General features: G+C 39.2%; 1 protein-coding gene across 1 annotated transcript; it reads right to left on the bottom strand.

Moving 5' to 3' along the window:
- Positions 1–280: 280 nt before the first annotated feature.
- On the bottom strand, positions 281–13,343 carry AMH (anti-Mullerian hormone). The gene is made up of 5 exons (XM_069740609.1): positions 12,926–13,343; positions 12,263–12,432; positions 11,708–11,828; positions 7,394–7,538; positions 281–4,848 (listed from the first exon to the last, which is right to left on the bottom strand). Exons 1-5 carry the CDS (start codon positions 13,341–13,343, stop codon positions 3,966–3,968), a joined length of 1,737 nt encoding a protein of 578 aa, XP_069596710.1. The 3' UTR covers positions 281–3,965.
- Positions 13,344–14,029: the final 686 nt, after the last annotated feature.

Here is a 14,029-nt window from a genome sequence, read left to right as displayed (position 1 = left end):
ATTATAATGAAGTAGACAGAGTCAAAGTATGCTCTGTTGAACATAATTGTTGGCCTTACACATCTAGTTGAGACTGGCAGCAAGACGCCCGCATCTAGTAGGCATATACAGCTGAAAATTATGTGCGGCAGAGCACACCGTGATTCAGTTTACAGGGATTCAAATGTAAGCCCCAATCGGAGCCGATGAGCGTTGGGTAAAATGCTATAAGATGTAATAATAATCCCAATGAAGAAAATGCAAGCATCTTTGTAAACAATAAGACACTAACGACATTATTACTAGTCTTCTCAGAAAATTTATTTAATAAAGTTATACAACAACGCTTATGTAAAATTTGGATAGAAACATGCTGTAATTTCCTGTAACACCAGTTACAAAGGACGGGAACCAGACTAAAATCCTTTTCATGTACATACTTTAAACAGGTTACTCTTCTAATAGTTATTTGTGACTACACTGCAGGTAAGCTTATATAAATACATGTTTTTCCTTTCATATATGTCTTATTAGCTAATGTAACCTAAACTACCTATATACATAAAGAAGATTAAGCCTTGCCGAGGTTAAAAATAACAAACTCCGCTACACTCATCCATAGTTGCTTTGCCTCTTTACTGCTCTCCCCAGTCTTTGTTGACAGGCTGCAGAGGTGATGTGACTGCTGACGTCAATCGCCGGTTCGACGGTCTTATGCCAACTTTCACGTCCTGTCTACAGTGCCTAAGGACAGCAGCAGTATTTGAGCAGCCGTGGATACGTAAGGCTCAGTTTATTTTTTACCTCAGCAAGTCAATGGACTAAAAAATGTTTGGAAAACCTTTTAAAATCTTCACATAATACTAAATGTGCCCAGTACTTTGTCTTGTATTGTTAAAGTAGCAGTTCAGGCTTTTTTGGGGGAGGGTGGGGGGGTTAATCATTTATTTTGTCAATTGAATTCATCTTGTCACTGGCTAAATTACATATATATATTATGTACGTGTGAGTACATATATATTCACAGTACTATGCAAATGTTTTAGCCAGTTGTGAAGAATATGATACAAAAATTAAGAATGCGGTCAAAAACTGAACTGTTAATATTTCATTTTTATCAATTAACAAAATACAAAGTGAATTAACAAACAAGCAATGTAAATGAAATTAATCATTTATGTGACCGCCCTTTTCTTTCAAAACCGCATCAAAACCTCAATTCTTCGAAGTACACTTGTTCCAAACATCTTGGAGAACTAACCGCAGATCTGTGGATTTAAACTTAAGCAGATCTTTCTCTCTCTACATGTAATCCCACACAGGCATGACTATGTTGAGACCAAGGAGCCATATGATGACTTCCTGGACCCCTTGTTTTACTTTACACAGAAGATGGTTCTTTGTCACATTGGCTGTATGTTTAGGGCCGTGATCCTACTGCCGAATAAGTTTGGAGCCAATCAGATGCACGATGGATAACTATCTGCATGGATGCCTAAGGACACCAAGAAATTTTGAGGGCTGTATACGCTTTGGGTTGGCCAGAAAAACCTAGTGCAACAGCTAAAAAACATATCATTCTTACTTTGAAATTGGAAAATGTCTAGCAATGTCATTAGCTCAAAACTGTCGGCAGCTAATGAGACCCATCTACTGTTCAGAGAAGTCTGGCCAGAAGTAGGCTTCATGGAAGAACTGTGGCGAAAAAATATAGCTACCATGTGGAAACAAGGCCAAACAACTCAACTATGCACAAAGTTTTAGGAACTGAAGTGCACAAAAATGGCAGCAGGTGCTCTGATTATGTAACATTTGAAATATTTGGCATAATGAGTGTCTGCAGGCAACAGTGAAGCATTGTGGAGGTTCCTTGCAAGTTTAGGGCTACATTTCAGGCTAATGAGGTTGGAAATGTTGTCATGGTTAATAGAATGCGTAACCCCTGTTAGCTTACTTTTTGCAAACCATTATAATTACAATTTTGTGCATTTTCCATATCTTACTTTGCAATTTTGAAATAAACTTGTTAAAGTTAATTTATTTGGAGTTCCTCCATATGATTTGCACAAGGGCCTAAAAGGCCCGGGTTATGTGAAAGTGTATATTTCAGTTGTCATACATTCTAGGGTGAATGGTTTCCTCAATACACAGGTAGATATTTAACCATTATGTAATACCATCAAGTAGACGTCTCATGGGGTTGTTGATCTGCTTCAGAAGAAATATGGAGCCAAACACACAGCCAATATCTTTGAGAACTATCATCACCATAAAGAAGAACAAGGAGTCCTGGAAGTGATGATATGGCTTCCACAGAGCTGTGATATAAGCATTGAGTCTGTGTGGGATTACATAAAGCGGTAGAATTATTTGTGCAAACCTACATCTACAGAAGTTCTGTGGTTCTCCAATATGTTTTGGAACTACTCCTTGCTGAGCTCCTTCAAAAACAGTGTGCAAGTGTACCCAGATGCTTTGGTGTGGTTTTGAAGGTAAAAGCTGGTCACACCAAATATTGACTTGATTTAGATTTCTCTCTTTTATTCTCTTTGCATTTTTATAATTAATAAAAATAAACTATTAACACCTTTTTTTAAAGCAGTTTTTCCTCATTTGACTAAATGTTTTGCACAGTGTGCGCACGTGTATGTGTGTATATATAGATATAATATAGTTTGTGTGTATATACATATACACTTCAAATAGTACTTCCTTACTTAGTTGTTCTTTTCCACCTTAAAATTCATTCGGTTAAGTCATGTGACCTCTGAAAATTACATACCTTTACGTTCTCTGAAAGGGGTCGCCAGAATTTTCTATATGATGAAATTACATAGATTCTACCCCATTGAAAGAAACTTCTATCACAATTACTGATTATGAATTTGCTGCTCCTGGCACACCCGGTTGTAATGAAGATCACAATGCAGCCTCGTTGATTATAATCTTATAATATATTAGTTTATTTAGGTTAATATGGTAGAAAGGATAATCAGATACCGTGCTGATGCTTCATGGGATTTATAGCAGAGTGCTCAGGAATAATCTGTAGAATGAAATCTGCAGATCAAAATGGAGGCTGATTCCAATGAAGATAAAAGTGGAAAAGCGCAGCTGCAAGAATTGAAATCGAGGAACTCTCCTAATTATAGAATGGAACTGAAATTCCCTAAAGACAGGATTGCCAACCATATGTAAATGTATGTACAGTTTGTAAAAAGTAGAGTACTTTTTATTGTGTTTGTGATTATAGTTTGTGTTTTTTTAAGTTAGAAGAACGCAATAGCATTTACTGTGAAATGTAACAGACATTATAACCTTAATTATAGTTGTTTTCCATTTCAAGGTAAATGCTACTAATATGTTTGAGTATGTTTCAGTATTCTAGGCTTGTAGTATATTTGTTATTCATTATAGTTTTCCAATGTGTCTCTAAAAATGTTGGCGATCTGTCCAGAAAAAAAGAACAAGAATCAGGTTGACAACCCTTTTTGGAGTGTAGTCCACAGGGTATATTTAACATTACTGTAGCATGTAGGCTTTAACTGAGATGCACAAGTTGAGAATGTTCTTATTAAAGAAGCTCTCCCAGCAAATTTATCCTCCATTCATATTTAAATATGTATGTTGTGTAGTGTGTATTAAAATATTTACCAGTCTCTGTATTGTTGGTCCTCTTCTGGACCACATGACATCAAATCAAACTAACCGGCTCATACAGGGTTTTGTGTGCGGACCAGAAGTCTTTCTTTTTCTGAGTCTCATAGACTTACAAAGTGAAAATTGCATCGCCCGCATAGTAGATGTTGTGTGAGCCAACAAAGCTGCAGAGCAGTCACGTGATTCAGAAGTGCTCCAGAGCGGAGCTGGAAACCAGAGAAGACAGCAATCGGTAAGTATCTTAATGTACTTCTACTACATACTACACTGGAAGAGCTCCTTTAAATTTGCCGTAAAACTGATGATGATTATCCTACGTATTGTACCTATCTGCAACCACACTCTTTAGCAACCATATTGGGGTACAGGTGAAGTTTAATACCATTTTCATGTGCCACCATCAGCCACTGTTCTTGGTACTGAACAGGTACGCAGCAAGGTGGTCGATCAAGGCCAGAGTGTCTTCTCTCCTGGAGCTGAATGAGCATAATAACATGGGCTTTGTAATCACTTTGGGTGGTCTGTGGGAAGCGGCATGGCCCTACACAATTATTGATGTTTATTTCTTCTGGGAAATGGACGTCCTTATACTCTTCATATGGTTTTAAGTTAATGGTCAGCTCTTGCAAGCGGCAATGAGGTTTGAGGCCTGCTCCACGGTTCTGTCGTGATAATTTTTTGCGGTCTTGCCAGTAAACATGAATTGTCTGTAAAGTTTTAAGGAGCATCAGTGAATGCAGTTTCCTATGTTGTTCATTAATGACCTGTGGTGACTGCTTCTCATCTACAGATAAATAGCTAACGTTCATGTGGTTATGGCAAGCGTTAATGAGTTTTTGAAGGATTTGGACATGGTCACTAGTTGAAAAAATGTATTTCATGTCTTCTAGCACCTCTCTTGTCTTTTCTGTGATTCTCTCAAGCAGTGTCACATTCAGTTTTTCTTGTATTCTTTTGGCTAAGTGATGTTTGCTTCCAGGTAAAAAGAGAAATACAAGGGGTTCTTGAGAGTCCACCAACCACTCCAATGCCTCTATCTCTGTAACATTCAGGAGTTGGGGATGAAGATTTCCAGTGCTTTCATCGTTAGGATCAAGGGACACATGGATAGTAGAAGATGGTTTAGTGTGAGAGCTCATTAGAAGTGTTGAAAAATGGGATAAGGTTTCCAGAAATCCATCCTTAGATTTAAGTATTTGATTGTGAACCCTGTAGACATAGACATATAAACCTGATGTAAATGTTTGCCAAAAGGTAAGCAAGCCAATATTCATATCAGGCAAAAAGCACAATTGTCCCTCTATGATTATTACACAAAGTAAAATCACCATCACCAAATCATTGAAGCTTCGTTAGGAAGGCTATACGTGTATTTGAGTTAGCTGTTTGATTTAATTATTGGCATTTATGAACTTTGTATTTTTACTCCGATTTCAAGCTTTTTCGGAGGTCTGTTTATAAATATTAACAATTGAACCTAGCAAACATCCCTTTTATTAATAGCACAAATAATGCTGCCATTCTCCCATGGGATGATTATCACATCACTTAATTAATATTACTGATATGTCGGTAAGCACAGTTTGCCTTCTTAGAAGGTTTGTTCCACATTAGGTAGTATTTGAAAATCAACAAGGCACCTCAAATAAAGTGTGTTGCAATAGACATTGATTGCAAATAGTGTGCAGTTTTATATATAGGAGAAAAGATTTAAAAAACAACCGCACTTGCTCACACTTCAAAAAGTAATACTAAAAGCAGCAAAGTGGTATTGAACACCCCTGGTAGTGTAAGGAGGTAAAAAAACAAGACCGTAAAATATATAATGCCTAACCATAGCATACAAAGCCATCTACAACCTGTCTCCTCCATACATCTGTGACCTCGTCTCCCGGTACTTTCTTGCACGCAACCTCCGATCCTCACAAGATCTCCTTCTCTACTCTCCTCTTATCTCCTCTTCCCACAATCGCATACTAGATTTCTCCTGTGCATCCCCCTACTCTGGAACTCTCTACCACAACACATCAGACTCTCGCCTACCATCGAAACATTCAAAAGGAACTTGAAGACCTACCTCTTCCGACAAGCCTATAACCTGCAGTAACCACCGATCGACCAAACCGCTGCATGACCAGCTCTATCCTCACCTACTGTATCCTCACCCATCCCTTGTAGATTGTGAGCCCTCGCGGGCAGGGTCCTCTCTCCTACTGTACCTGTCATGACTTGTTTTGTTTAAGATTACGTAACTTTTGTTTTTTTTATGTATACCCCTTTTCACATGTGAAGCGCCATGGAACAAATGGCGCTATAATAATAAATAATAATAATCTATATGACACCATGATTTTCAGTTGTCTGCTGTCTTCAGTGTCCTTAATTTTTGTTTGTCTTTCTTCCATTTTTTTTGTTATTTTTCTTTTATTTACAATATTTTCTTTTTTATGTGCCTAATGCTATATAGCCATCTTGCTCAGTGGCATATATATATTTTACCGTTTTATATATAGATTACAGTTTTGTATCACTTTCTACTGTGGCCAGAATGCTGGTTCTCCTTTTTCTGTGTTCGATGGTGAACTAACATACCCAGTAGCTTCCCGACTCTGTTCTTTTCCTTCTTGCTGCAAATTGATCTAACACCAAAAAGGCCAATACTATGTGGTAATGGCAGGAGAAATAGAGCATGATGAGAAAGAAGGAATAGCAAAAAAATATAGAAAGAGTAGCAGAGGCAAATCTAGGTTTCACAGCACCTGGGGCAAAAATTAAATTTGGCACCCACTCCTACACACAGCTTAAGGGGGTTCTCTGAAAAATATAATGCAATAAAATAAATAATACACATTTAAATATTAAACATTTTTCTAAATGCCTTCATTTAGCAAATAGGTATGCTTTATCTAGTGCACTCTGTCAGGATGCAAAGATGGCAGCTACCGTCACTCACACCCGGTCCCCGATTTCAGGATGGGCTGTATGAAGCACGAGACAGAGGTCTCGTCAGAGCAACGTCCTGTCAGGTACTAGGTACGTGCATTCCTCTGCTCACCGAACCTGACAGGACGTGGAGGAGTGTTGCTGGACTGAATGAATGTGCGTTCATGGTGTGACCGTCCTGAAATCTAGGATGGGGTGTGATTGATGGTAGCAGCCATCTTTGAATCAATCAGTGCACTAGGTAAAGTATACCTTTTTGCTAAATTACTGTAAGGTATTTAGTAAAATGTTTAATATTTAAATTAGTATTATTTATTTTAGCACATTTCTAAGGGAACCCCTTTAACGGTTTGAGTAGTCATCATGTGGATGCTCACATGTTGCACATTTACAATCACATGCAGACTAGCTGCTCTTCCTAATTTGCTCAATGTTCAGTGAAATACTACAGCCCCTGTTTCATTAAGAGAAGCTAGTCAGTTTGTGACCGGAAGTAGTGATCATGTGATGACCGCTGGAATCGGCAAGCAATGCCGAATCCTGACAGTGAGTATATTACATGTTGTTAGAATTGGGCATGCTATAAGGGTTAATTTTATAATTGTAATATTGCATAATTTTAGAATGTCGCCAAATATTTTTTCTCTACTTGGCGGTATAAATTTCTTTAACTAAAATCAACATTAAAATTATAACATTGATCACTTACATGTGATTGTACTATTAGATACTTTATTAATGCTGAAAATGAGAAGGTTATTACCGTAAACATTTTCTAACTAAAGTAGAGAAAAATGGGTCATATGCTTACCTGGTGACTGAGAGAGTGTGATCAGACCTACTAATGGGAACACTTTGGCTTAACACCATAAATATGACAGGTGTAATCTTGGTAAAGCACCTTTTATCCGTGCCAAACAAGTATGATGCACCTTCTGTAGTTGAAAGAGCAGATCCTAATAATAGAAAGAAACCACTTTTATCATTCTCTGATATCAAGCTACCTTCAGATGTGAGCATAAAGGCCTCCCTCCCCCATACACATTACATACAGTAGCTGTCGGTCAAAAGATGGCTCAGCTCTCCTTTCCCATAGACAGGAGCGTTTGCCCTGCCGAATGCTACTGTGTTCTCTATGAGAAAGCCACTGTAAGGCTGCTTTCACACATCAAGTTTTTAATTTCAGGCTAAATCCGGCAAATTTGCTAAAAAACGGATCCGGCGTAAATTGTGAAAAACTGATGCATCGGATCTGTTTTTGAGAGAGAGAGAGAGATATTCCGTGCCAGAAGCTTCCGGGCATGCTCAATGTGTAAAAACGGATTCGGTCGCCGGAAACGTTCATTCACACATCAGTTCCATGCGTTTAGTGCCGGAAACGTCCCTTCAGGCTTTTTCGCCGGACACAAAAAACGTTGCAGGAGACGTTTTTTGTGTCCGGCAAAAAAGCCTGAAGGGACGGATCAGGCACAAAACGGATGAAACACATGTCCTTCAGGCACAATCCGGCGCTAATACAACTCTATGGGGAAGAAACTGATCCGGCATAAGAAAAAAACGGATCCGGATTGTGCCTGAAACTGCCGGATTGTGCCTGAAAGAAAAAACCTGATGTGTGAAAGCAGTCTAAGATATCTCTGGTGGAAGCTTATCTCTTAAGAATAAAAGAGACGCCAGATTAACTCCCCGGAGAGATGTTGGGGGCCCTTATACATATTAGATGTTGGAGTCCGTCGATATCGGTGGGCTTGGCCAACATTGGTCCAATGTGTATGGGGACTTGAGTGAAGCATTTGACATTATCTCGATTTCTGCATTGATTGCTTAAAATGCCTGATTGTTATTTAAATCACAATTATAGACAAATACAATTAGAACTAAACTAATAACACAAACAGTAATACAATTCATAACTTTTATTGAGCACAACAATTTATGAAACATCCACAGTATAGGGAGAAAAATCTAACAATCTCTCTGACTCGTTAATGTGAACCATGTCTCATGGCAAACAACTTTCAGGAGACTTGTTCTAAACACGCATGAAACTTGACCAGGCTAGTAACGAATTGCTAAAGTCCTGGGTATACATTAATCCACACTTAGATACATTTCCTACTGCCTGGAGGAATTCCGATCACTGAGGGAACAATAATAAGAAAGTACTTCAAAACATTTTACAAGAAAATGTTAAGGAGTAGTTCTTGATCCCAAGTTGGAAAATCGGTTTTAAAATACAATGAATGAGAGCACATTAGTAAATCATCCAAAGAGTAGATTAAAAAGAAGGGTTGTCTTCTTAAATTGCCATGCTGGAACCTAACTGTATCAAGATGCTGTGGCATGCAAGGCATCCCAGAAATATTTCTGAACGGAAACAAATTTGCAGGGAGGAACAATCCAAAATTCCTCCTTAAATTTGCTTATTAATCTTAGCTACAGAAAATGGAAGTGATTGCTGCTAAAGAGGGATGTAGAGATTCTTAATCCAAGTGATCATTTCATTTTCCCACTTACTATTTACTCAATGTGCTTAATAAGATATTAGCAGTGCCGAGTATTGTGTAGTTACCGCTTCATGGCTTTTTCCTGTGCTGCTATAGGTGATGGACTGGTCTCAACTTAAGTGGACACATGGAAGAGACTTGTAAATCAGCTAGAGAAATATTTAGAATTGAGAGTTTTTTAAATATTTTTCTATCTACTGGCCAACACGGTACCAAGATATATATCTTTCCTGTATCAAATCAACGAGTGGCACTGGGATAAGTAAGTCAGAGGTCTAGACTTGACTTTGCATATAGTCCCAGGCAAGATCTTCAAGCTATACTTTCTCTGTAATGCAAGAACTTTTCAGAGAAAAATATACCTGGATGCAGTAATGCAGCCAGGATCCGATTCATGCTGCCTGTGGCTTGGGCAGCATAGATCAGTTGACAGATTCCCTTTAAGTCCCCTATAGACATTAGACTAACATCAAATGAAACTGCTGATATCAGCGTGCTCAGCTCACAGTATGTATAGGGGCCTTCTGACTCTCATCCTCTGCCGGGGGAGATAAGGACCTGGCATGTTCTTTTTCGGATTGACAATCCTTTTGTTCTTGGCGAGATAAGCCAACTTTAGAAGAGTCTTGCAATCACTTTTTTATAGCGAACGCATAAGCACTTGGCAGATTGAATGCTCTTAAGGTACTGTTACACTAAACGACTTACCAACGATCACGACCAGCGATACGACCTGGCCGTGATCGTTGGTAAGTCGTGTGATCGCTGGGGAGCTGTCACACAGACAGCTCTCTCCAGCGACCAACGATCAGGGGAACGACTTCGGCATCGTTGAAACTGTCTTCAACGATGCCGAAGTCCCCGGTTAACCAGGGTAAACATCGGCTTACTAAGTGCAGGGCCACGCTTAGTAACCCAATATTTATCCTGGTTACCATTGTAAAAGTTAAAAAAAAAAAAAAAACACTACATACTCACATTCCGATGTCTGTCACATCCCCCGCCGTCAGCTTCCCGTACTGACTGTGTCAGCGCCGGCCGTAAAGCAGAGCACAGCGGTGACGTCACCGCTGTGCTCTGCTTTACGGCCGGCGCTGACAGTCAGTGCAGGGAAGCTGATGGCGGGGGACGTGACAGACATTGGAATGTGAGTATGTACTGTTTGTTTGTTTTTTTTACTTTTACAATGGTAACCAGGGTAAATATCGGGTTACTAAGTGCGGCTCTGCGCTTAGTAACCCGATATTTACCCTGGTTACAAGTAAACACATCGCTGGATCGGCGTCACACACGCCGATCCAGCGATGACAGCGGGTGATCAGCGACCAAAAATGGTCCTGATCATTCCCCAACGATCTCCCAGCAGGGGCCTGATCGTTGTTCGCTGTCACACATAACGAGATCGTTAGCGGGATCGTTGCTACGTCACAAAAAGCGTGACGTTGCAACGATATCGTTAACAAAATCGTTATGTGTGAAGGTAACTTTAAGTATGAAGGAGTTAGGAGAGACAGCTGCTGGTTGAACGATTTTCCGAACCATTTTTTGGCCAACAGCTATCTGTTGCCTATGGGGGCCCTTAGAATAAGACTAAACATTATTAGCAATACCGAAGTATAGGTAGCTCAAGATAATTCTTACTTTTATTGTTATCAGTATATACGGTGGAAAAAGACCACCTTGATCCTGACTATTCTGTGATTTTCAGTGTTCATATATATATGACAGTGAACCAACCTTCTAAAAGACCAGATTTTACTGCAATTTTGGTTGACCATCTCAAAAAAGTAAGTGTATTTAAAGGGAACCTGTCACTACAAACATGCAGTCCAATCTACAGGCACCATGTTATAGATAAGGGAGCTGAGCAGATGGATATATAGTTTTATGGGAAAATAATCAGTATAACCTGTGATTTAATCATCTAAACCTCTGCTATTCCTGGGTTTTTCAGTCCAGATAGTGGCAGTATCACTAATTGACAGCTATCTCTATATACACACTTATACAAAGAAAGCTTTCAGTCACTGATAGGATCATTCACTGGACCGAAAACACAGAGAGATGAGATTTAGATGATGAAAACACAGGTTATACCCAATCTTTTCCAACAAAACTGTACATCAATCTGCTCAGCTCCCCCTGCTCTATAAGACTAGGTTCACATTGCGTTAGTGCAGTCCGTTCAACGCATACGTTAAATGGACTGTGCTAACACAAGTGCCGACTTTGGCATAGCGCTAGCGCAGATGGAGCATCTGCTAGCTCCATCTGCGCTAGCAGTGACGGACCCGGAAACGCTGCAGCCTGCGTCTCGGGTCCATCACTCAATGACGGCACATCGCTAGTGCACGCCCATTGTGGGCGTGCGCTAGCGATGCGTCCGACATTGCATTCAATGGCGGCGTTAACGGACTACGTTATGCCGCGGTGTAACGTAGTCCGTTTAACGGAGACACTGAACACAGTGTGAACCTAGCTTAACAGTTTGGACTGTATTTTCATGGTGAGAGGTCCCCTTTAAAAATAGATGATATGCAGATGTATAAAACTATAGCTGTACAATCTATGAAACAAACTAGAAAACATCAGCATCCAATAATACATACACATCTTACCATCTAAATATGTTTTTACTTGAAAGGATGTGTTGAGTCTTAGGTCTTCTGGATCAATGCTCGTCAGGTCTTCACTCAGCCTGACAACAAGGTAGTGAGTTTCTGATGACAAGCAAACAACCTAAGTGAACAAATAATCATTAGAGGAACAGAACTTTCCAGGTATGTGAGATAAATAACCCAGAAATTATGTCCAGCTTACAAATGTATAATTTTATACTTGACACAACTTATTACTCTTACTTTCATTGCATTTTATTATTTTTGGACCAGAGACAAAAATTAATTTACAGGTTAACTAAAAAAAAGGAAACTGTCTACCAGATATACTTCAAATATGTTTGCCAGAAGTTACACAAATTGATGTAGAAGTACATCCTAAAGATTTGACTTGTATGAGGCCCAAAGTGATTGGATTTCGAAACGAGAAAGAAAAAAGCTTTAGAAAAAAGAATTCAAGCGGTCATAGAGACCTTAAATGCTTTTGTGTAAAGAACACTGCACAAAGTATTACAGTCACAATGTATCAAGTACTCCAAAATCAATTTTTCTTACCTGTTTTTTTGGGACAGCTTCACCTGTTATTATGACTTTTGATTCCTTTGTGAGGTTGTGTGTGTCAGGATAAAAGACAGCTGTGAGTGAGTGCAAGTGCTGAAGAAGAGGTGTAACCTGTTGCTTTACTGTTCCTTGAAATTGGAAGCTGGTCTCAGTATCCCAGTCCACTGTAGATTAGACAAAAAAGTTTGCGTTACTATTAACAAATGGATAATAAAACATATGGCCCCAATTCATCACTTGTGTTTTTTTTAAGTCACTTTTCTTTTTTGTATTGTGGCGTTCTTTGCTGTTTTTGTGCCAATTGTTCAAAATGTCAAGGTTTATGAATTTTGCAACTTTGATGAATCAAGTAAAAACATTTGAAAGCCTTAAACTCTGTACACAATAGCAAACATAAAAGGGTAGATAAATTAAGCTTACAAAATGCACAACTGGAAAGATGAAAATAGAGCAAAACAGTAAAAACTCAACAAAACAGTTGCAAATACAATAATAACTGATTGAAGACCTCTCTATAGACATAATTAAAAAATACAATGCCAGACCAACTGTTGAATTTCACAAAAAATCTCTCGGACTGTTAACTAGATATGTATTATCAATCAACTAGGGGAGTTTATGTGCTTCCTGAAGTGATCCCACTTTTTCTGAACCCACCTTTTTGAAGATGAAAGACAACAAGCTGTTTCCCTTCTGGTTCTGTAATGATTTCTGCAAGTTCTTTCACAACTTCTTTTTCTGTAGTCTGTGCCTCATCTGAGCACATCCCGAATGACGCAAGATCTGCCAATTGTTTCTGTGTCACTTTGTCCAGAAAATTAATCTCATACTGTCTCAGAATCCCATGGGTTTCTAGGTTTCCCCATCCAGTGCCTACATTTCCTCCACATCCTAATCCGGGAAGTGGTGCATCCTTAGGGTTAACATGTTCACCTTGCGACAGGTCTTCCATCAAGGCTAGATGCCTCTCCTCATCTATCTGTGTTACATCTCTTCCCTTCTCATTAACATTACTAGGCAGTGTCTGGCCCAAAAAAGGAAACAAAAAGCACAAACAAATGTGAAAAATCCCCATCACTGTTTGTAAATACAACGAGGTGGAAATGTCCAACGTAGCACCACTATTTAGAGCCTGTTTCTTTAAATGTGTCCTAGGTCAGAGGCATCTTTAAAAAGACCACTTTCCAATTAAGCAGCTTAGTTGGTACTGTCACACCCTTGATGCTTTTGTTGCGTAAGAGTATGCTGGCAGGAACGATACAAAAGGGAGGCATGTTCTCTTGTTTTGGACAAAGCCTAAACCTTGAACAAACTGTGGGATGTCTATTCCCAACCGGACTTCTCCCATGTGTATGTTTTTTTTTTTTTTATTGCAGATGGGATAGGATCTCTAGCAATGTATTTTTAGACTGCTGCTTCTGTGAAAGAATCTCCTGTACCTTGGCCTTGAACATGGTCAGGACAACAAAACCTTTATTGAAGGCGCTTCATCTATCAATGTGCTGGCTTTGTGTTTGAATGCCAAAAAGAGGTCAAACAGGCAATATATGTTTAATGCAGAAGGGTAAATATGTGAGAACCATCTGCAATCAGATACTAAATGTAGGCTATAATATAACAGTAGTGTCGTGATAAGACTGTTCTCTAGACAAATATTTAGAATGAAAGAAGCGACACTACTCTGGCCTCCTCCTGGACCTGTCTGTTGCCTTTGACACTGTGGACCACTCCCTCCTGCTACCGATTCTATCATATCTTGGC

This window comes from Ranitomeya imitator, chromosome 1 (genome assembly GCF_032444005.1).
Source record: "Ranitomeya imitator isolate aRanImi1 chromosome 1, aRanImi1.pri, whole genome shotgun sequence".
NCBI lineage: Eukaryota > Metazoa > Chordata > Amphibia > Anura > Dendrobatidae > Ranitomeya > Ranitomeya imitator.
Note: the sequence above shows the minus strand (reverse complement) of the source record. Positions and strands in the feature narration are given on the sequence as shown.

Coding starts and splice junctions, on each gene's coding strand:
- AMH (XM_069740609.1), bottom strand. CDS start 13,343: ATGGGGATTTTTCACATTTGTTTGTGCTTTTTGTTTCCTTTTTTGGGC. Junction 11,829..12,262: donor AAGCTGTCCCAAAAAAACAG/GTAAGAAAAATT, acceptor TTGTTCACTTAG/GTTGTTTGCTTGTCATCAGA. Junction 4,849..7,393: donor CACACTCTCTCAGTCACCAG/GTAAGCATATGA, acceptor CTATGTCTACAG/GGTTCACAATCAAATACTTA.